The sequence below is a fragment of the Neodiprion pinetum genome, chromosome 7, assembly GCF_021155775.2.
Source record: "Neodiprion pinetum isolate iyNeoPine1 chromosome 7, iyNeoPine1.2, whole genome shotgun sequence".
Classification (NCBI taxonomy): domain Eukaryota; kingdom Metazoa; phylum Arthropoda; class Insecta; order Hymenoptera; family Diprionidae; genus Neodiprion; species Neodiprion pinetum.
The window spans coordinates 23,871,068-23,894,512 of NC_060238.1; the positions used below are offsets into that span (position 1 = coordinate 23,871,068).

Genomic DNA, 23,445 nt, shown 5'->3' on the forward strand with positions numbered 1-23,445 from the left:
TTTTATGCATCCCTGATATAATTGGCCCGTTGATCAAGATCGGATAATTCTCCGCCTAGTTTCATACGTTATAACACACGTCAACGGCGTTTATTCGCTTGGGATAAATTTCAGGCGTGAAGAAGAGATCTCTGGTGCAGTGTGTGCCGACTTAATAAAATGAGACGTTTCGACGCGGGGTATAAGCATTGTTTGAAAGAAGATTCGACGAACTTGGTCCGAGTTTTCCCTCCTTCCATTGCTTGGAGGGAAGAAAGCTGGCGAAGTGCGCTACCAGCTCCGTGCAAGATGAGTGTAAATAATATGCTAATCCACCTGCACCCCGAGCTTCATCCCCCTCCCCTTTTCGAACATCCCTCGATGTCTCTCCACTTCTGAGAGGCTGCTCCTATTTCTACGTAATCCGTCGCGGAGGCGGACTAATGCAAGAATTTGTTATTTAAAAAGAGAGAATTAAGAGAGCGTACGCTGCGAGGTGAAGGCAAAGAGAAGGCTAAAAAACAAATTCAGCTTCGAAGAAATACGGGATACACGTCGATTCTGTCGGAGTTAAATTTAAGGAGATTGGCTTGTCAAAGATATATGTATATACGCTTTTCATTCATTTTATTAGAATATAATCCTGCATTGAATATACTTGTCAAGATATTCTAATCGTAAGCTACGAACGTGTCTTAAAAATTTTTGAAAATCTATAGCGAGTAACGCGATGTTATGGATTATGAAAGATATTGTCGGATGCGTTAATAATTATCTAGGATCGTTGAGGACGCAGTAAAATTGAGGAGGTTTAATATCAAAGCGACCGAACATCTGGAATAGACGCTCTTTATTTTTCCCAGTTCGCGGAGCCGGTTGAAAGCCGGTCTGAAAATATATAGTACCTACTGTAAATTGGTTCTCTTATTGCTGCAGAAGGGAAAGATTAAAGTTCAATTAAAGATTGAGAACAGCTTGGTTGGGGATTTCAGACGTCTGCAAAACCAGAATTAATAAATTGTTGCACATCCAGATGTTTTATTTCTCAATAATCGACGTTTCAATCTCGTCCCGTCTCTCTCTCTCTTCTTATTTTCTATTCCCAACGTTTCTTTTTATCGCGGTGAAAATAATCCCCTAGGACTTATAATTCACGGGCGAAAACTTGGGTAGGAAAATTTTCAATACGTGTTATAAATTGTTCGGTTTTAATCAATCCCTTGTTTAATGCCAGTAAACCCCTCTCCAGCATGATTCATTATCACCGACCTCATAAAGGATCATTAATATTATTCCTCAGACAATGTAACATGCTTTCGCACTAACCGTATAATAAAAAATAGACATCCCAACTTAACTTAGTTATTATACGCGTGTACATAGTAGGTACATACCTATAACCGCGTTATACACACCGAGAGGCGAGCTGCTGTCCACGCAATTTCTGCACATCTGATAAGCCGCGTGCCAAGAAGGCCGAAAAACGAAAAAAAAAAAAAAAGGAAAAAAGAAACGCGGAGGGAAAAGGATGAAGCGAAAGAGAAAGAGAGAGACGGAGAAGAAAAAAGAAACGGGGGGAAAATACGATCGAGAAGAAAATGAAGAGGAAAAAAAGAACACCGTGATGTCTTTCGCTTTTTGTAATCTTGTCTGACGTGTAATTTCGACCGCATAAACGCGGAACTTTATACACAGATCCGAGTTGTATCATTAAAAATTTTTATAACGCCAATACGGCTTATATTTTATAATAAACGCACGTCGCGATCTGATATTAATTAATCACTCTACCGCGTGGCTCTTAATCATTATAATCTTTTTAAGATCGATCGGTGGAAGTTGAGGGAGTTGAAAAAAATCACAAAAAACAAAAAAAAAAAAAAAAGAAAAAAAGAAAAAACGTCACGAAGAGTTTCGTTGAATACCGCAGCTTTAACTAGGCATTTTTTCGCACGGTCGTATACATATTCTATCGGCGAATAAATGCGCAATACACGGGAGGGCGAGTGTGTCCATAAAATACATCAATTTCAAGGGTCAGTCAGCAAGACGGGCAAAAGGGTGGAGAGAGTGTGCTTGAAAAAGCGAAAGAGGGTTCGCTTATACCCGAAGCCCTCCGAGACGGCGAGCCCGTCGTGAACAATCATAAAAACTAACGGTTCAGGGGCTGGCGGGGGATGTTAAGGAAAAAGCATCCCGTACCGAGATGTAAGAAAACGAAAAATCCCCTACTCTCTTAATTAATAGCTTATTTACATAACGTTTATGATTAATTCAAGATAAAAACAATACATAGACCGCCATTAATCAAACGGTGATGTGTACTAATGATTCCGATCCCTTGACTCGACCGCAGCTTGACGAATGCAGGGGTAGGTACGAATATCCATCTTTTAACCGTGCCGCGTACAAACGTTTGGATAATCTGTAGTTGATACCCGCGGAACCAATTCGTCAGCATTTCCTCGACGGTTGTTTCCTTTTTTCCTTTTCTCTCTTTCATCTCGCGAATTCAACCAGTCGTGCTTTCGACGGAACGTGAAATAGATCGGAATTATCGTCGGGCGTTCAAGGGGTCGGGAATTCGGTTTAAATGTACATTCAGAAAGGGTGAGTGGCCGTGCGGTATGCCCACGCGTTTATAGAGCAATTACACACGCTTATAACCTCGCTGTGTACCCCGGAGTGCGATAATCTAATTATCGCAGTTGGACCTCCCGTTAGTGACTAGAAAAGCGTACAGTTAGTTATAACAAGAGGGACGAGACTCGGACTAATAATAACACGGACTCACCGCTGTGAAATCGTTAAAGTTCAACGATGTAATGTTAACGAAGGTAACGCATTATCGTCATGGAAAATTATTGTTTCTCTTCAATTTTTATTCCACGAACTCGTTATCAACCGCAATAGTATGTCTCGATCGGAAAACGGCGAAAGAATTACATTTCCGAACGAATTTTAACGCTGTCGAAAGATCAATATGGCCGCCGTTATCCCGTTTCGAGTTTTATTTCAACTATACGTCAATATTTAGAACTTGCTTGGTAGCGAGCGCTGTTTTGCGGGAAAAGGAATAACGGCAAGAATATTTCATCGGTGGTTTTCATGCACCTGCGAAGCCTGCGAAGGAAGAATTTGACTTTGGAAATTCCATGTCTCGTCCGCCACGAGCCACGATGTACCGAGGTATTATACATCGTGCATATTACGGTACACTTTTAAGCTCATTAAGTTTCGTAATTCGCGGTATCCTGCAGCGTCCCAAGGTACAAGAAGTTTCCGCTTCTCTCCAAGGTTTAAATTTCGAACGTTTCAGCCGCGCTCGGTCTCTCTAGTTCTGGGTAATTTTGACCAGTTTCGGGGAGAGAACCGGATTGTGGCGGAGGGTTGATGCGCTTGGTGACCGCGATCGCGGTTTGATCATTAGTCGTGTATTATGTCCGCAGGCCAGAATTTGCTCATTGTTGAAGACGCGGGAGCCAGTGAAGCGGGAATAAGACGGGGCGGGAAGATTCTTCCTCGGCGCTGCCTGCGGATCTATCTGTATAATTTCTATACATCCGAGGCCCTATAATAAGGGCATAAGGGCGAATAATACGCTTCCCCGGATAATAATTCCCCTGCGAGTAGAGAGAGGAGAGTCCAAAAGTCTTAAAGATCCTCGAACTCTTCACAGAAGCTGGCGACGCGATCGCAAAAGACATTAAGAGGTGACATGAAATTTCCCAAGGTTTGATTATTACTCACGCTCAATTTAACTTATAGAGACGCCCGCCAACGCGAGTCTCTTACCCGTCCAAAAGGCATAAAGGCATCCTTCGGCATAATTGATCACTGAATAGAAACTCACCCTACCATTCTCACCCACCAGCTCGCTCCTTTTCTCCTTCTCATTCTCCTTCTCTTTCTTCTTCTTCGGATTTCTCAACACGTTTTTCATACCCTAGCTATGCTATTTCACCGAACCCTTCGTTATATACTCCCTTATATAGTTTTCGAATACCGTTCGGATATCCACATATGTTTATTGAAAATCACCATCCGCTGTGTCGAATAAGTTACAAGTCAATCTCGTATTTAATTATTAAACTCATTTTTCATACTGGTTTTTTTACTCTATATCCAAACTGACAGCTTGCACGTGGTTTGCCGAACCTTGATACTCGCGCACCTTTCCTAAAGCTAACACCATTTACTCTCTTTTCAATGACATGTTGCTTAGACACACCTGTTTTTTGGATCCCAGTCATTATTTTCAAAGCTTTCAATATCGAATTCTTATCTTTAAACTACCTATTCTTCGATATCTGTATTTACAAACTGCATTTCGGAACAAAAATTATTGGGATACCGGATTCTACATCAAAATTATTACAAAGACGATCTTTGTAACGAGAGCTTATGATCAAAGCTTCGAATATTGATGCACGTTAATAATATTCATAATCAGGAATTGTTAAATCATGTCTTTCAGTGTCGGCACACAAGTTACCAAAACATGTTCATCAATTTATCGAACGGTAGAAGAAAAGCTAGTTTACCGGCAATTGGCAATTGATAGAATAAATGTTGTTCAAAATTACAGATAGTATGGTGAAATATTTCAAAAGACGGAACAACGGAAGTTCGTTTTAAAGTAGTTTCCGACTTTTCTGTAGGTAATAAAGGATATTTCTTACGATAACTTGGGATAAAGGTCGCGGATGAAGAAACCTTTACAGTATTATTTCAAGCGATATATTTGGATAGTGGCATATTATCTTTGTTTGAAAAGTTTATATCAGTTTACTGAATTTTCAATTTTAATTCGTCGCCGCACTATAAAAGTTAATTTACATTCTTCATGTGTTTTGTACTAGGTTTAACCAATTCCGACCATCATCGGCCGCTGAAGCCGGGATTCTGATGTGCACCAACCGTACGGAATTTTTATTATCCTCCGCTATCTCCTCATACTCCGAAGTGGTGGGTACAACTATGGTAGAGCCGTCTTCGCCGTCGTTGTAACTGTAAACTTCCTCGATATGTTCGGCTGCCTCGGTTTTGCATCCCATTACGTCACTTTCAGCAAAATCAATCTGTGAAAAGAAGAAATTCAATCGTGTTTCATCATTCATTACGATTTCAGCTTTCATTTTGAATTATAAATCAGGCGATTTTCGTCTTTATTTTACGCTTTCATTACCTGCCCGTCAACGACGAGATGCTCAACTGCCTCTTCGGTAATATTCTCTTCCGATGGAATGCTCAAAACATTTTCTTCCTGGTATATCTGAGCACCGTCTTGTATGATCACGTGATCTTTCAATTCAGTTATATACAATTCTGTCTCCTGCGTCACGGAAGCAAAGTTGCATGGATCAATCTCATCTTATTATCAAAACTATAAAGTAAAGGGACAGTTGGTTTTAGGTCAGGATAGGACATCAGGAAGGTGTTAATGGACAATGGATCGGGAATCACGTAAAGAGATGAAATAAACATAAATAATTTATAAAGATAGAAAGCACACCTGTTCATTGTCATCGCCTTCCATCAATAGTTCCACATCAGCATCGGGTAAAGTAATAACTTGGTCGTCGTCTGTTGTTAATCGCGGTTGATTCACGACAATCGTATCGTTTAAATGCCCCTGACAAGAGGAAAAGTAATAAGGTGTAATTGATGTAACAGTTTTTTCGAAATACCCGGAAGAACATAATTTCTTTTCTACCTGTGTCTGCATGTGGGTGTAAAGCAAAGGTTTTCTCATGAATCCCATCCCACACACTAAACATTCGTACGGTTTTTTATCGCTGTGTATAAATCGGTGCGCATTTCTGTTGTCCCTACTGTTAAAGGCTTTTCCACATACCTGAAACAGGTCATTTTGAATTTTTAAACAAGTCAAAATGAATATTAGCCTACTTAAAAGAAAGAGCAGTGATGCGCCGACTGAATAACTCACTTCACAGAGATAGGGTTTTTCACCGGTATGGATCCGCATATGCTTCTTAAAATGTTCAGGATAAACAAACGTCGCTGTACAAGTTGGGCATTTGAATGGTCTTTCACCCGTGTGAGCTGCTTTGATATGATAATCCAAAAGCCTACGCCGCTTAAATCCTTTCCCACAATCGTTACACTTGTATCTTTTGTCATTGTAATGTGTTGCGCGTTTGTGAGACTGCAGATTCGACCTTTGACTGAAAATTATAAATTATATATTAGACTTAGAATTCGATCATGAACCTCGTGATTATTTCCCCTCCACATTTCCTTAAGTCAGAGCAAAATCTCCGACTCAAGTCCTTTCATTCAATATTCACCTAAACGTTGCTCCACAAAATTCACACTGGTACGGTTTTTCCCCGGTATGAGTTCTCTCGTGATCCCTTATCTCCGCCTTGCGAGCAAAGGCTTTATTACATATTCTACATGTGTACGGCTTATAACCAGTGTGAACTATGTTGTGAACCTCAAGATTATGCGGTGAGCCGAACGCTTTTCCTGATGACAAATTGAATCAGGTCAGTAGTAGATGGAACCAGTCAATTTTTGGTATTTTGTAACATATTTCAGTATTATTTTGCGCTCAAACTCACCGCATTGATGACAGACGTACTCCTTTACTCCGTTATGCGTTCGTTCGTGTTGAGTGAGGTTCTGCTGGCTCAAAAATGACTTGCTACACTGACTGCACTCGAAAGGCCTTGGCCGTACTTCATGGGTCTTTACGTGCGCCTTGTAAGTGTATTTTGAGGCAAAATCTTTGCCACAAGTTTCACAAACATAAGGGCGAACTCCAGTGTGAGTGTTGATGTGCTCCTCGAGTAAATTTCTCGAACTGTAAACGGAGTAAAACTTAAGTAAAAACGAGGGTAGAGCAAAATTGTGCAGCTTTGCGCAGAGAGAAAAAAAAACTCACCTGTATCTTTTTCCGCATGTTTCACATGGCCAAGATTTAGATTGAGGATAATGAATTCGTTTGTGTATCCTGAAAAGTCGTAAATTGCTGAATATTCTATTGCAGACTTCGCACTGAAAGTCTCCTTCCTCGTTTGCTACATGATCGTCAAGGTGAACGGAAAGCTCGTTCCTTTTCCGAAATTCCATGCTGCATATGTCGCAGATGTACAATCGCGCGTCGTGTGCATTTTTCAAATGCGTCATGATTGATTTTGCGTCACCAGTCCCTCGTTCGTCGTCATTTGTGCACAGTAAACACGTGTAAACACTACCGACTCTTACCACCATCTAAAAATATATTCGATAAAAAAACTGAACCAGTGATTCGGCAAGTTCCGTTCATTCAATGCATTGATCACTTACTGGCTCTTGAACGGACTCTGAAGACTTGTTGATGGTTTTGCCTTTTTTCGAACTGGCTTTTCGTCCTTCTGTATTCTCACTGTTCTCCTCACTTTCAGTCTTTATAGCTATAGGGTCAACCTCGCTACCTTGATCGGTCGCCAAATCCTCACTTCCAAAATCCCCCAGGTCATCTTTGGATGTCTCATCGTTCTGCGAAAACCAAATATAAGTGCATAAACAATTGGTTGTCAAGGAAGAATGCAATTCTCCGTTTTAAAATACAAAAAAAAATTTTATTTGCATCTGTTGTCGCATACTTTAATCGTGCTGTCATTGTCGACAATTTTCTTAACGTCTTTCTTCTTCAATTTCTGGTTGACTTTGGTCTTGTCTGGTGACTCAGAGCTCTGTGTTTCAGGATTCTCAAGGTAATCATGGTCGTTATAATCTTCTTCCTCTGGATAAATTATGTTTGACACTTTCCCAATTGTTCTCTTGTAATTGGTAAATATTTCCAACTTTACTTCAGCTAGTCTGCCTTCTAGTTCATCAATCTGTAGTAAATATAAGTAATTTGAATCATCATTGAAAGAGCTGGTGGCTAACATTTTGTTTACGCGTAATATCGCTTAATTATGCCCACCTCGTTAAATAACTTGAAGCACTTTTTACACATAACAAGAGAATGCGCGGTGTCTTCGGTTAATTCTACATCGAGTACGGAACATATCGTATTCACTAAAGGCTTCTCCGTAGACCCGACCGAAGTTGATCCAAATATTCGTACGCTGTTTCTTGTTGATACTCCAACTTTGCTGTTGCATATCAAACAATGCGTACAGTCTTTTTCCCCGTCAGCTGTCATCATTGAAGCTGCTAAAAAAACATCGGGGAGACATAGAATTGAACTTGACGCTTAGCGAGTATAAAATTGTGCAAAATTATATGAAATAAATTGGTATCGTTAAGTGAAAGTCAGGAAATATGTAATATTTGGAAAATTTTGGCTAACCTGACTTCGGTCAAGGTGCGCTTCATTTCGGTGATTTTTTATTTTTCTACTTTTGATAAATGACGGGGTATTAGGAAGTGGAATGCATTGAGGTTATCGAAGTGTTTCATATTGATTAGTGTGAATAAGCGAGTAAAGTGAGAAACTGAATTCGCAAAGTGCAACGTACAGCACAAAATAACCCTACGATCGAAAGGAGACATATCGGGTGAAGTACGTGGTGTAAGAGAGGTAAATTTCGTAGGAAAAAATATGTTTATCCTCGTTAAATTACATGCAAGTTTGTAATGAAGATATAAAAAGTTGCCAGCACTGACTTGTAACTTTAGTTCTCGTCAACCCCAGAGATTGGCAGCGACCAAAAATATCAGAGAAACAACCTCCTCCTCCTTGGACAGCACCATTTACATCCCCATGATCAGAGAAAGACGCCCGCAGTCCCGTGATTCGATTATCGAACGAAAATCCTCTGTCGTCCCCTGGCCGTCTCTCTGTTAAACCAAATAGAAATGCAGTGACGATAGAAGCGAAAACCGACGAACAGTGATGTCAAAATGGCGCCGCTCAATTCGCCTCTCGTATTTCAACAATGTATTTGTCTAAGCAGCATTCTATTCGCAGATTTATGCGATACGCATTCAAATTCTGCATATTTTCATTCGCGAACAATTCAATGTATGTATATACGTACGAAAGAATATAATTATGGCGATACGACCATTGGCAGCAGCTGCTCAACGTCATCGAATAAAATATAATACAGAGAAACTACCTTCTGCGTGTTTTTCACTCGACCCCGACGTACGTGGTTGTTCAAGTGGTTTGCTTGGAAAAGGCTACTCGTCTATTGATGTCGTTTGGTTTATGACTAAAGTCGTCGTACTCTTTCCCGCCCTCCCCCCCTTGGTAGCCGCACCGACGAATGATGCCATTGCCATTCCAACAAATTCCTCAGCAACTGGCGGGAGTCGCGTTCACTTCACAGCCTTAAGACATATTTCACAGCCATCTAGATCGTTGAATTAAAAGCCACAATGTCCGACGACTGTGACAATTGCCAGTGTGGTGAAGTTCGGTAAAGTTTGTATTTCGATTTTGCCAGTTTTATTGTCATGACGTAACTTGCTGAATCTGGTTTACTTCTACGGTGATAATAAATCTCTATATTATTGATAATATACGATAACTTGAAACGGTAAGTTAGGAGGAAAATTTCATTACACTGTCTAATTTCGTGGTTAGGTTGTCGCTGGTCCTCCATTGATTTTTATGTCTGGCTTTGCTCTACGTAATACCGCCCCCTAGTTTAACAATTTTAGCGTACATTCGTGTATCAAATTCACTTTCTACATTTATCCCTTGACTTTCTTAATTGTCTACGTACTTTTTCATCCTCATAAACCTTACCGTATGCATTATCACCGCATACTTGCCTTGACAACACTTTCCTCATGCATCGACCTTCAATTGAATACAACTATCTGCTACGTTTGATTGAGTGAAGTTAATAAATTTTGCTTACATAGATCAATTTTTAAACATTACTTATCGACCATTTAAGTCGATGCTAAATATTTGCCAATGATTATGATTATGACAATTGTAACAATAGTAGTCTGTCCATTTTAGTTGACGCAAAACCTGATCGGTTACGCTGGAAGATGTCGTACCCAGGGCAACCGCCTATGGGCATTCCCGGGATGCCTCCGATGCCTTATATGGTCGGTGCTCCACCACCTATAATTGGAAGCGTTATGCCAATGCCTCATGTAAGTTGTTGATACAAAAATTAATGACCTCATATTAGTTTCTACACATTTATTTGTTGAAACATTAATCGATGCCTTTTTTTTTTATGTTCACGTCACTATTTTGTAGCACTGACATACTTTGGTGACAAGATATATCTTTTTGTCTACCTTAACTGACTTCAATTAGACCCTATGCTAGTCAATGTTGTCTTTTTACTTGATTATTTTTCTTTAAATTTTATATAGATGATTCCAACACCTGTTTCTGCGATGCAGACATCTGCACCTGCCGTTCGTTATGCTCGAAATCAAAACCGGCACGACAATAATCGTCGGCGAGAGAGAGAGACGGGACCCCCTGTGACAGTTTTCGTTGGCAACATCATGGACAGAGCTCCCGATGTTATGATACGTCATATACTAGGCGCATGCGGCCATGTTCTCTCCTGGAAACGGGTTCAAGCATTTGGATTCTGCGAGTATGCTGGGCCTGATGCTGGACTCAGGGCTGTCAGGCTCCTTCACGATATGGAGATCGGAACTAAAAAATTAGTCGTCAAAGTTGATGCCAAGACTAAGGTTGTTTTGGACCAGTTCAAAGGTGCGAAAATGTTGCTGAAACATTTGTTTTACGTTTTTACGCACTCTGAAATTCGTTGGAACTGTTAAATCTTTGGTTTCCTAGTTGGAAACACTTCTTTAATTACGTGTTTGAAACCTCTTGCTCAATGTTTGGATCTTTTATTGACAAAAGCAAATAATACCGATTCACAGCTGAAAGACGAAAGAAACTACGAGGTGGACAATCACCACTGCAAGATGAAACTCCCAGTGAAGGGCTGGACGGTGATGAAGGTGACGACTACATGGATGAGGGAATGAGGGTCATGGATGCGGATGCAACTACTCGCATCTCCCAGATCATTTCTGAGCATGCAACAGAACTGGAAATGGCTCAAGTTGCCCCAGGTAATAAATTATTTGGAATCAAATTGTCTATTTTATATAAAATCTGGTATCACCTCAGCAGTTGTGTAGAAAGACCTGTACTAACGTTGTTTTGATTGTTCAGAGGAGCATCAGACAAAAATGGTGGCAAAATCGTTGAATCTTGATGACGCGGAAATAGAAGAAAGCAAGCGGGACCTGATAACGCGGGAAATTGGCAAGTTTCGGGAAGTTATGAAGGTAATTAAGAATTATTGTTGCAAATAACAATCCCAAGCCTGTCGTATCCCGATCTCTTGCTTGTTTGCTCCACAAATTGACCACTCTTTGGTAATGCGTGATTTTTATGAGATGAAAGTGATATGATTGTGTAGAAAGGTGCGTATAAGTATATCCAAAAGGAAACATTGAATTCGAAAATATCCAGTTGAAATTATATTCGTGCGTGTTTTTATCATTTGGTAATAATCGATTGAACAGAATAACAGTCATTTGACCAGGGGTGAAAAATTGGGCTTCATCTGAAAGTGAAACAATGAATTTTGTTTGATCTGATGTCAAAGTATAAAGGAAATAAGATAAAACTGAAAACGAAGATTACATTTCCCCGGCTGACTATTTCACATGCAATACCCAAGTTCAATGGAAACAGAGACGAGTTAATAACTGAGCGATTGATTGACTGAAATTTGGCGCGAGTGGGTGAATAAATCTAGGATCAACGATATCGGAGAGTTGATGAAATTCTTTATTTGTTTTTCATTTTCGTGAGTAATTGAGTAAATCTATTGAATTGATGGATGGAATGAATGCGTGGTACGTTAGCTCTGAATAAATGGAGCCGTGACTCGTTGCTGTATATTATAATGACAGGCAGCGCGCGTCGCACACAGCAAAAGCACACGTACGTCTAGGAATGCTGTGTGTGGGGACCACCCTCTCACTCGCTCATTCATTGGCTCTGAAGGGAGCTAATCACAGCACAGCCCTCGTATTTTCGCAGGCAGCCTCAGCCTCGTCGGTAAGTCAGTGCATATCCAAACAAAAAACAAACCATGATGAAAAAGAATTTGATCAAAAAAAAAAAGAAAAGAAACTAAAACCAGCCGAAAAAATCTAACATGTGATCGTCTCGTAGACGAGATAAGCTAAACTTAGCGCGCCAGTCTTAGCTGAATTCTAACATAGATATTTGCATATTTTTATTTAACTAATAGATTGAAGATAGGTAAATAATTTTTTTTGAAAAAAAGCATCTTATAATACAAAAAAATCTTTTAATAAACACGGAGTCAAATTTGTTTTAATTACCTGTTTGTTAGTCGCGTGGAATGTTACTATTTCTTTTTTATATTCCGTTTTGATATAATTTCTCCTCTTTTTTTCTTCTCTGTCTCTCTCTCTCTCTCTCTCTCTCTCTCTCTCTCTCTCCACAATTTTTATATCAGTCTACGGATGGATACAAGCTTTTGGAACAAATCGAACTGAAGAGATTTTTCTCAATTACTTGTTCACTTAATATAAATATTGTAAAAAAAAAAAACAAATTAAAAACATCACATTTGACAATAATTCTCTATCATCAAAGTGGCGACTGTTCAGTTGTTGTCTTTATTTTGTGTAAACAGCTTCTGTCAACGTTGCGATCAGACATGTACGTAGTACCTAGGTACGCGCTCCTACGTTCTTCGGTACCGCCACACTGACCGACCGTGTCAACTTCACACCGTGAGTAAAAGTACACAACCATGAATCACCACAGAATCATTCGGTTCTCGTAGTTTTTCTGTTAGCCAATCCTTGCAAGCCTTATCCTAAAAAAAATTCAATTCTCGCGTGTTTTTCCCCCATAAATCCAAATTCCACCACTGTGCATCATATCCATATAATCATCTCCTCGCACAATTACTATCTTCTTGTCGTCAGCCTAATATTTTGGGTTATTGTATGGATGCGCGGATGATTCTGCCGTCATTTGAAACAAATTGATCAACGAACTCAGTATTGATTTTTTCTAATCATTCTAACATTGAAGACAAATAATTTCCCATTTGTGAAGACAGTACTCAGTTTCGATGTATAAGCTTATTAAAGAAAAAAAAAATAATAATAATAATGTTCAGTAGTAATTTAGTTTTTTTTTTTTTTTTTTTCCAAGATAAGATCATTTCAATTAGCCAAACAGTAACCCATGATCGATTGATTGGCCTCACCCTATGTGTTAAGGAAGGGTGTAAAAGAACAAAAAAAAAAAAAAACTGTAATAAATTAATGTAACAACGGCGTTGATAGGGTAAGAGATTGGGGGCGTTACGGGGGTGGGCAAACTATTGTGCATTTGATATCCAACAGTTTGCTGCATCAGCTGCCGCGTATAGCCAATAGCCAGAGAAGGATTCAGTGTTGAGAAAAAGAGTCGTGAGATACAGAGTCACTGATCGACAGATACAGAGCAAAATCAAATGATTGACGTTTTGACGGATGGTTCTCTTCATTGCGACAACTCAGCTTCTGATCGGTATATCAAAATTTTATTCTAATATATAATTATTTTATTTCTCTTACATATCATTTACCTGTACATAATCAAAAATGAAAATATTCTATAAATGTTACATTACTAAATGTTAGTCAGCTAGTATTCATTTTTATCATCCCCCTCTTTGATACTGCAATAATTATTGTGTAGAAAGTATTGGTAAATATTCGAACTGGCACACATGCAATGTTGTGAGTACATTGGGTGTCATTTTATACTGTTGCGTTATTTTCTTGGGATATATGGTAAAAGTACAAACAGATTATTAAAAAGAATAAAAATAAAAAATAAAAAAAAAAAAATAGAGCGTACAGATAAAGAGAAAGAAGACTTAGATTTTTAAATTTATCGTAAGTTTAGTATCTCACAAATTGTTGTCTCCAAAAGTTTGTACCTGCACTTAGGTACTTGATATGTTAACGAGATATCGTGTTAAGATGCCGTGAGTTCAGCAGGCTCCAGCGGAGTGAGTATACCTCATCGACACGAAAAAATTCTTACAATATTTACATATATGTATAACATGATATTTATTCATTACTGTACATAAAAGAAACTAGCAATCGCTGTAATAATCAACCCTTGAAGGACCGTAATCTTGTCTTTATATACAAATATGTGCGCTGCCAGGTTCTACAATTAAATATCCGGACACGTATTTTTGTTGATGGTTCTTTACGGGTGGATAAATAATTGTATGTTTATAATTCATACAATGTGCAACAGTCTTTGTCTTCCTGGCGAAACCTAAAAAGCTAAGAGAAAAATAAAACGCGATTGCTAGTTTTCTAGTTTTTTTTTTCAAATATTTTTTTTTTTTTTTGTTCTTTCTTTTCTAACAACACGGAATCCTCAAGATTTGTTCTGGCTTCAAAAACTCAGCCATCTTTCTTTCGTTGTGTTTTATAGAAGCAGGAAGAGGAGAAGGCTCAAGTCAAGCGAAAGCGGGAAGCTGTCGAGAAGGAGGAAAGGGAAAAACGTGAGAAGGAACGCAAGGACAGGAAAGAAGAGGAGGCTGGAAACAACAAGGATGATCATGATGGATTGGAACCTGGCAGTCCTTCCACACCTCCGATCGGTGGATCTGGTTCCGCCGTTTCAAAAGGTCGCAGCAGCAGCAGCGCTAGCAGTAGGAGAGATAAACGCCGTTCAAAGTCCAGGTAAAATTGATAATGCAAATCGGAGCATTTGTTATTTTCCTACCTTTTGTCCCCTTCTTTAATTGATAAAGCTAACTCCTTTCTTGCCAATCCGTTTACAGATCGAAGGAACGCGACAGGGAAAGAGAGCGTCAAAGAAGTGAGCGAGAACGGGATAGAGACAGGGATCGTGAAAGGGAGCGAGAGCGGGACAGAGACAGAGACCGCGAAAGGGAGAGAGATAGGGATCGAGAACGGGACAGAGACAACAGAGAGAGGGAGAGAGAGCGAGAGAGGGAGGAGGCGCGAAAAAGTGAAAGGGAAATATTGCGGGAAAGAGAGGAGGAGGAGGAGGCCAAGGAAAGGAAGAAGAACGAGAGACGTGCGAGAGAAAAGGAGGCAGCTTATCAAGAACGGTTGCGAGCTTGGGAAACTAGGGAGCGCAGGAAGCAGAAAGAGTGGGAAAAGGAAGCGGAGAAAAACAGGGCGAAGCAAGAGGCAAGGGAGAGAGAGGCAAAACGACTCAAGGAATTTTTGGAAGATTACGACGATGATCGTGACGACACTAAATACTACAAGAGCAAAGAATTGTCACGACGTCTTGAGGAGCGTGCTCTTGAAGCCGAAGCCGACTCCCGTGATCGTTGCGCCGAACGTCAAGAGCTGCAGCGTCTCAGAGACAAACTCTACGCAGATTCAACATATACAGATCCGGCTGCTGAATTCGAGAGGGTAAAAAACCGATTGATTTTCCCTACGTTTAAGGATGCAACAAACTTACAGTGAACAGTCCAGTCAAAAAGCTATCAAGTGAGAAATATGATTTAACGAAGGTTTGAAAATGCGACTGAAGTTAATCCAGTAGAAGCTAGTTGAAACAATATTCCTTTAATTCGAAAACTTTTTCAAAAAATCATCAATTTCAGCTACAGTAGCATCATTATCGATGGCTTTAAAGCGATCCAATTATTGAAACATTTCTGTAATGAAAAAAACGCATTGTTCAACCGATTTTAATTAACTAGTGGTAACTTTTTTAGTAAATGAATCGACTGTGCCAAAGCAATGTTATTTCGTTCGGTAGAACATTGAAAACTTCGCTATGTCATATTTCTGTCTTTAGCTATTCGACTGCACTGTTCTTTTAGTAAATCATTGTTAAACAGTTTTATGTCAATTGTGACAACATTTAATCTGTTCTTTTTGTTTCCAGTTAAAAGCTGAGCGAGAGGAACAGTACAAGCCTAAACCTGTAATAACAATAATCGACGAGGAGGATGAAAAGTCAGTAAAAAAGGAAAAGGAGACCTCGATGCCGCCGATAGAAACGGAACCGATCGACAGTGACAGTGACGACGGTGTTCACTTTGACGACGCCCCGCCTGCAGAGGCTCCTTCGAGGACACCTCCACGTCATCACCATCACCACAGACGTCATCATCGCCATCATCAGAATCATCATCGCGATGATAACGACGACGGAAACGACGACGATATTAGTGAAGTTGACAGGGATAGTATTAAGGATAAAATGAACTCACCGTCTTTGCAATCGCAGCCAACTACTGCTCAATCTTTACCCGTTAATCACGACGAAGACTCTCGCATGTCGCTTGTCAGCGAACCGGAGAAATCTAGCGGCGGTAAGAAACACTGAATTTTTCTCAGTTTGATTTTAATACGGTCAAGTTTTGGCTTTCGAGTATCCTTACATGAGCATCTCGCATCCTTTTAGGAAACTTTGTACCCTTCGCAATGGGCAGCGGAGGGGCGAAAGGCGGTGGCGGAGTTGATCACACTCCGGGCAACAAAACGCCGGCCAGTCCGAATTCCGCTGTAAATCCTAATCCTCAGCAGGCCAATCAGCCAAAGAAAAAGGGGCGGATAGATGTTAAGGACGTTTTTAACAACGACGACGACGATGATGGTACTAACAACACGAAGAAAAGGAAACTAGTTCCACTAGGTAGGAAAAAATAGGCGTTGTGATATTATCGTTTGAAAAATTATCGTTTCAAAAATAAACACCGCTTGTTTTACATTCGTTGCAGATTATGGCGAGGAAAAGAAGAAAAAAGGAAACGAAGACGCTTCTAAGGCTGGTGGTAAGGAAGAGAGCACCAAGAGTCAGGAGGAAAAGCGCAAGCACATTAAATCACTAATAGACAAAATACCAACTGACAAAAATGCTCTGTTCGGTTATCAGCTTGATTGGGCTGTTATTGACAATGTGAGTTGTGTAATTGAATCGATTCAGAGAACATCGCGTGCGATAGTGGTATCTCAATTTTAAACGTGTTTGAAAAAAAAAAACGTGGTTTCAGATGCTAATGGAGAAGAGAATACGACCGTGGATAAACAAAAAAATCATCGAATATATTGGAGAGCCGGAACCGACACTGGTCGACTTCATTTGTAGCAAAGTAATGGCCGGTAGTTCTCCTCAGGGAATACTGGATGACGTACAAATGGTGAGAGGCAGAATATTCTCGTTTTTCAAATTTCGATTTGTTAAATAGGATAAAATAAAACAAACTCTGTCTCCTTACAGGTGCTAGATGAAGAGGCAGAAGTTTTCGTAGTAAAAATGTGGAGGTTACTGATCTACGAAGTTGAGGCTAAAAAAATGGGGCTAGTTAAATAGTGCGCGAATATTGTAACTGAGCAGAATCGTTGTTGTTCTTCCTCTTTCTTTTCTTCTATTTTTTTTCTTTTTTTTTTTCAAATCTTTTTTTTTTTGTAACCTTCGTTGTCAAGTTCACATACAACCTTGACAAAAGTGCTATGCTGTTAATGCTTCTGCGAGAGTATTTGAATAGAGATCATCAAACCGCGGAGCTGAACGAGAAGAATTCCTTCTGAAATAATTTCTGGGTAAAATTTTTATTGATATAAAAGAAAACAAAAAAGAAAAAATATTTGGATATTGCATTACACATGAATACTTAATCGTCGTATATATAAATATATTATCATAATTGTTAGTCCGGAAAAATTAATTTGTGGAAAAAGAAGCAAAAAAGAAAAAAAAAAACAAATCCGATAGCGACCTTTTTTAATTATCACCAAAAAATCCGGCGACTGTGTGTGAGATTATATGTGTAGCGGTTTATTCGTTGAAAAAAAAAAAATAATAACAATTTGTAATTATCATCAGTCATAATTGTATCTATATACGGTTATATGACCTACGTATCTCTCTTTTCTGAAATTCTGTAAATCTCTATCGATTTTGGTTCGACACGGTATCCACCTAATTCGCGATCATGCGAGACAGGTAAAAAATTATCTTGCAAATTATAGGGGTCATAAATTTCATCACGATTAATAAATTTTCTCATTTACTCGAAAATTTGAGAAATCAACAGAGGTAAGACGCTATATCCGTCCGTACTCAAATGTTTAACTGTCCGTAAATGCTTTGCGTTTAATTTTTTTCTACGTCAATCTATAGTTCGATGTTTCATACACGGCGCATTATTTAGTCGATCGTGTTTATTACGTTCCAATTTCATTAGGAAGTTTTTTAGTCTAACGATCATTCATCAACATAAAGAATGGATGATAGTGAATACGTATGATAAATAATAAACGCCTCCATACCAGCTCTAAAAAAAACCGTATTAAAACAATTTATTTGTTTTATTATCATAAATAGTATTCGTAATATTATTTTTTTTCCTCGGATTATGCGTCAACGATCCTCCAATTCTGCGTAAAATTAGGATTTCGTTGAATAACCCAAAGTTCAGCTGAAGCCTGACAGATGTCCTTGCTAATACTAAAACGTGAGCTTCCTAGAATGAAGAAAACAATATTAGGAAATAAAGATTCAAAAGGTACAACAAAAGTGAATCGTGTTAAATGATGTGATTATTATTATTACTAAAAATTTTAGCTCATTATAAATTCATCCCGTAATATATTGTTCCAATCTAAATCGTTTACAACTCATTATGATATCAGTTCTTGTCGAAATTCTTTAAAATGATAATATTAACATTTAAACATCACGAATTTTTCAACTTTGTATTCTCTACATTACTATCGGACGTTCGCATTTTTAATCCTTGATAGTTTAGTTCAGTTCAGTTTGTAGATGTTGCAATACGGAATACCGGTAAAAATTTACGTACGAGGTAAATTTCTAATTGTAAGTAGTAAACGGTACTGAGAAAGAATCGGATACACGTGAAAGAAAAAAAAAAAAACAGTTGTAACAATCAAGTGAAACGTTTTGTAATGAATTATATCTATAGCAATGAATTACAGTAAATTGAAAAAAAAAGCTCGTGTATGAAATTTCGGAAAAATCCCTGTTAAAATTGCTAGACATCGGCATAACGAAAAGTGTTTTCAGGTCGAAGAGTTAATTGTTATTGTTGTTTTTTCGATGGGAAGTTTGTCGCGATGAAAACTACAAGACAGATCGCATGAAACCGCAATCCGTTTTACTATAGCGTCTGAAAATAAATGAAAGGGATAACTAGTGAGAAATTTTTACGGTCAGACTATAATTGGGTGTTAAAACTGCAGGATGAAAGAGGATAAAAGTAAAACGACCATTGCGAGTAAACACATAGAAAAGAATTGGTTCAGTTCGGGGAGACGGAAGATTCTACGCGTCTATCGGACAGACTGTGTGGTAGATGAGAGTGACTCGACCGAATCGTTTCGTCCCGGATCAATCGCCCCTAAAACTAAAAAAAAAAAAGTAAGAGAGAGAGAGAGAGAGAAAGAAAGGAGGAGCAGTAAAAAACACACACAAGAGAAAAGAAGATAGTTTTAGCGGAGGATCAATTAGGGCCGCGTGCATCACGGGGTGAAATTTATGCGACGTAACCTGCGTGTAGATTGGGGATCATACGACGGGGGTGAACGGGAATTAACGAGGGGATGGAATAGGGTGTGCAACTTGTAGAGGGGAAAATCGCTTCCGTCTAATCCGTCCACTTTAACAACGATAGGTTCGCACGACTGAGCGCAAACGGACAGCTATAAGCTAGCAAAGAGATTAGAGGAAAGTTCAGAGGTCTCACGATCAGACCTAATTGGCTGCCGGATACAGTGCTGGATTCTTTCGACTTGTTAGCCGATGTGCGAGGGATCCTTGTCACGTCTTATTCCGTTGTCTCATTACCCAGACTTTTTCCGATATTTCAACCCCCTCGGCGCGGTTTTTTGCAACGTTTCGGGAAAAAACGTAAGGTGAAGGGGTGGGGAAAATATTAACGAAAGAATTTACGCAGGTTTTTCAGGGGTTGGAGGCAGACGGAAAATCAAGGATATTTACAGGGTTCGTACGCACAGGGAAAACCTGGAAAACTCGGGGAATTTTTATTACAGAAGGGAAAAGTTGGGGAATTTTGAGTCTGACATTTTTTCTTGTGAAAAATCGCAGGCTGTTTGTAAATCGATAGTCAGACAGTAAGTTGGCTGCGAGGTAATATAGAAGGTATCGGTATTATGTACTGTATAAAAAAATTGCATTAATCAGCGACATATTTCTTGAAAGGTTACTGCACGGAGAGAAAAATCGGAGAAAAATTACCCTGCTGTTACTATAATCGTGATGTAAAAGACACCTAATGCAGTTTTTACCGTGCTGCATCAGAAAAATGTGTCGTCACATTTTAAATTTTGTGCTGCCGAAATACACAGTTTCTAAGCAAGGTTTAGGTAATATTTTTCATAAAAACCCACAATTTTCGTAACATGCATCAATAAAAACTGCATTAGGTGTCTTTTACATCACGATTAGTAACAGCAGGGTAATTTTTCTCAGATTTTTCTCTCCGTGTGGGATCATCCTATTTTCAGGGTGGAATACTTGGAAAATTCAAGGAATTTCAGATTTCAAAAAGCGTACGAAACCTGATTAAGTAAAAAAAAGTTCTGCAACAATCGAGCGATGAAATCAGAAACGCAACCGAACCGCAAATTCGAAAAGCAAAAACGTGTCATTTTATTGCGCCCTTTTTCAGGACTTCAAAATCCTATTTCACGTTGTCTGATTTAACGGTTTTTTCAATCCACCATAACTTTACAAATGATAAATACAGATTTTATACATGAAGTTTTTGTGACTGACTCAGAAATAACAAAAAAAATTATGACAGACAATTCGAGAACGATTTACTTATGTAGCAAATGAGCTTTGCTAATTGGTTAAATAAATAAACCACAACAAAATGATACGGTAATGCAATTGCTCTAAAGTCAATGACTGATCGAGTTACGTTGAAATCTTTAGCCAGGTGTAAAATTCTGTTCTGCATGAAGAAAATATTGTTTTAATTGAGTGCAATGAAAAAAAAAAACAAAAAAAAAAAAAAAATCAGTCCGGTACTTTGATAGTTAGATTTCTGGATTAAACTTTGGCTGTGAAATTAATTCGGAGCATTTCGTGAGGTGCGCAGCACTTGGACGGTTAATTGCATTGGTATCGATAGTCGCGCGATTATTTGCGACAAATAGTACACGGATGGATGGTAGGACAGAGCTTCACGTGCTGTACAACACACGTGGCCAAAGCCGAAGGGTCTTCCACGCGCTTACAATCTGTGGAAACTAAACGGAGGCTGTGGAGATCGGTGGCTCGTTATATCCTTGTTTGAGCTGAAGCAATATACTCGACGGCGTCGGGAGCAGCAGCGAGGAGGAGGAAATGGATACAGTCTTATTTGCACTCGGATAATATCGCCCTGGAGGTAAATTGGCGATCGGAACTGTAGGCTAATCGTCGATGCGCGCGGTGTTTGAGGACTTTCGTACCATCGCAAAACTGGCGTGAAAATTTTGGAACACGGCTGGAAGTATGATTGCAGGGTGTCTGGCTGTCGGGGAAATCTGGAAAACCGGGAATTTTCAGGGGATTTTCACGCGTATGGAAAAACCGGGAAATGTCAGGGAATTCGAGCATGTCTTCTGGAATTTTTGTATTCTCTTCCTCACTGATCTACGATTCTTTGAAATGTAGAAAATTTATCTCCGCGAGACTGCTTAGGGGGTTAGTGCGAAAAAGGGTGTAAGTGACGGAAAATATGGTTTTTGGGGGAATTTTAAGAATCGATGAATTGACGTTGAGCGTGGTGTAAAATTTATGAAAAATATAAACAAGTACTAAAAACAGTTGATACTCTAAGATTGATGTTTCCACCTTTCATGTTTCGAAAGAATGGTTAATCTTTCTTTAGTTTCTTGAAATTTGAGTGTTTATTGCTATATTCGGTGACTAGGTTTAAGCAAAATTGTACTTGAAGAATAATTTGACTATTTCAACTTACGATGGAAACGTCTGATATCTAATTTTTAACCAATTTGCATGAAAAGCGTGAGTTTGTTGGTAGAGTTAGGATGAAACGAGCCGTTGAAAAATGTCTATTTTCTTCTGGAAAACCGGGAAATGTCAGGTAATTTGATACGTAATTGACGTTAGACACGCCGAATTGCACGCTCCGGGAGTCCCGGTGCAACGTAGTTCGGAAAGTAGACACTCGATATTTTTTCTGACCTTTGATGAGTAATCGACGGTCGAACCAGGATAAAAAAAAAAAAAAAGGCAAGGATATACGGAGGGAGGAAAAAATACGGAACTCCGATCCGCCGCGGGTATGAATAATGGAGGGAATCCGAACAGTTAGATAAATCGTGAATCTTCATCGCTTCCGCTTGAGGGAGAAAAACAGTAGTCGCTGTGGGGTATATAATACATTTTTTTCCCCCATCTCTGCAACGTTCCTTTTTTATTTTTTTTATTTTTTTTTTGTTTTTTTCTTCCATCTGTAGGTACGTTGTTCTTCGGCTTTTTCGAATTTCGTCAAACAATAACGCAGGGCCATTCGTATGCATTCGCGAAATCGGAATTTTGCGAGGAAATCATTCGATGATCGAAATTCGTTCATATCGAGAATTGTATATGAAACTCGATCTCGAGTCATCCGTTGATCTCTCTACCTCTGTGACGAAAATCTCGCCCCACGGATTGATTTCTCTCAGTCCCGGTATATTTTTTCTTTTCCTTCTTTTTTTTTTTTTTTTATTTATTTCACTTCGCACCGGATCTCAGGATTCGCGCACGTATCGTGCGGAGGATATCCGATTGGGCACGTTGCGTAGTTATGTATATACGTATATATATGGATAACCTGTATCTATATCGGCTCTCGAGGATGTATCCGCAGGGGTTTTGCGCGACCTCTGTGAAGCGAAGACCTCTCCTCTCCTCTCCTCTCCTCTCTCAGTTTCTCACTTTCACCCCCAACCCCCAGGCCCGGCTCTACCTCGTCCAATCTCCTTTATGCCCTCCTAGTTTCGCGAACTGCATTACCTTGTCAATCGATGCCCATACGCCACCCCAATACGTTATCCCTCTGGTTATACACTTCGGCCCCCCCCGCAAACGTGTCTCTTTCACCCCTTTCCACCCTTCCTACCACCCTGTGTTTTCTTTTTTTTCTCTCTCTCTCTCTCTCTCTCTCTCTCTCTCTCTCTCTCTCTCTCTCGTAACTAGCTAGTCCGGTCCTTCTGTGTAGCAGCCAGTCCCGCGGGTTACCCGAATAAATTGGTTTACTCCCATCCTGCAGCCAAGGAAAGTTGAAATAATAAAAACGGTGAGACATTCTCGATGTCGATAAAAAAAACCGATCGCTAACGATTTGAGTATATATATATATATACATGTGTGATTCGAGAAGATTCGTATTTGATTATAAAACTCGTTATTTACCGTATTTTCCACTCAACGTCGATGTTGTCCAAGAAAAAAGACGTCCGACAGGT

At 39.3% G+C, this 23,445-nt stretch overlaps 2 protein-coding genes across 6 annotated transcripts; one reads left to right on the forward strand and one right to left on the reverse strand.

The window, feature by feature from the left end:
• Nucleotides 1–4,703: 4,703 nt before the first annotated feature.
• Nucleotides 4,704–9,145, reverse strand: LOC124223156 (zinc finger protein 300). 5 transcript variants are annotated; one of them, XM_069137702.1, is made up of 13 exons: nt 9,060–9,145; nt 8,605–8,778; nt 7,919–8,151; nt 7,593–7,829; nt 7,294–7,485; nt 6,890–7,218; nt 6,567–6,808; nt 6,291–6,471; nt 5,930–6,167; nt 5,696–5,836; nt 5,495–5,614; nt 5,168–5,314; nt 4,704–5,060 (listed from the first exon to the last, which is right to left on the reverse strand). In XM_069137702.1, exons 3-13 carry the CDS (start codon nt 8,141–8,143, stop codon nt 4,824–4,826), a joined length of 2,289 nt encoding a protein of 762 aa, XP_068993803.1. In that variant the 5' UTR covers nt 8,144–8,151; nt 8,605–8,778; nt 9,060–9,145; the 3' UTR covers nt 4,704–4,823. The 5 variants fall into 5 exon arrangements, with proteins under 5 accessions (XP_068993803.1, XP_046490850.1, XP_068993804.1 ...); XM_046634894.1 differs by lacking the exon at nt 9,060–9,145 and adding an exon at nt 8,979–8,993; XM_069137703.1 differs by lacking the exon at nt 9,060–9,145 and having other exon boundaries at nt 7,919–8,148; nt 8,605–8,859.
• Nucleotides 9,146–9,263: 118 nt separating this feature from the next.
• On the forward strand, nt 9,264–17,888 carry LOC124223155 (RNA-binding protein 25). Its single transcript, XM_046634893.2, has 12 exons — nt 9,264–9,482; nt 9,917–10,056; nt 10,285–10,639; nt 10,813–11,007; nt 11,111–11,226; nt 14,435–14,685; nt 14,787–15,396; nt 15,878–16,307; nt 16,400–16,630; nt 16,716–16,894; nt 16,989–17,135; nt 17,216–17,888. The coding sequence occupies exons 2-12, from the start codon at nt 9,949–9,951 to the stop codon at nt 17,306–17,308; spliced, it is 2,715 nt and encodes a 904-aa protein (XP_046490849.1). The 5' UTR covers nt 9,264–9,482; nt 9,917–9,948; the 3' UTR covers nt 17,309–17,888.
• Nucleotides 17,889–23,445: the final 5,557 nt, after the last annotated feature.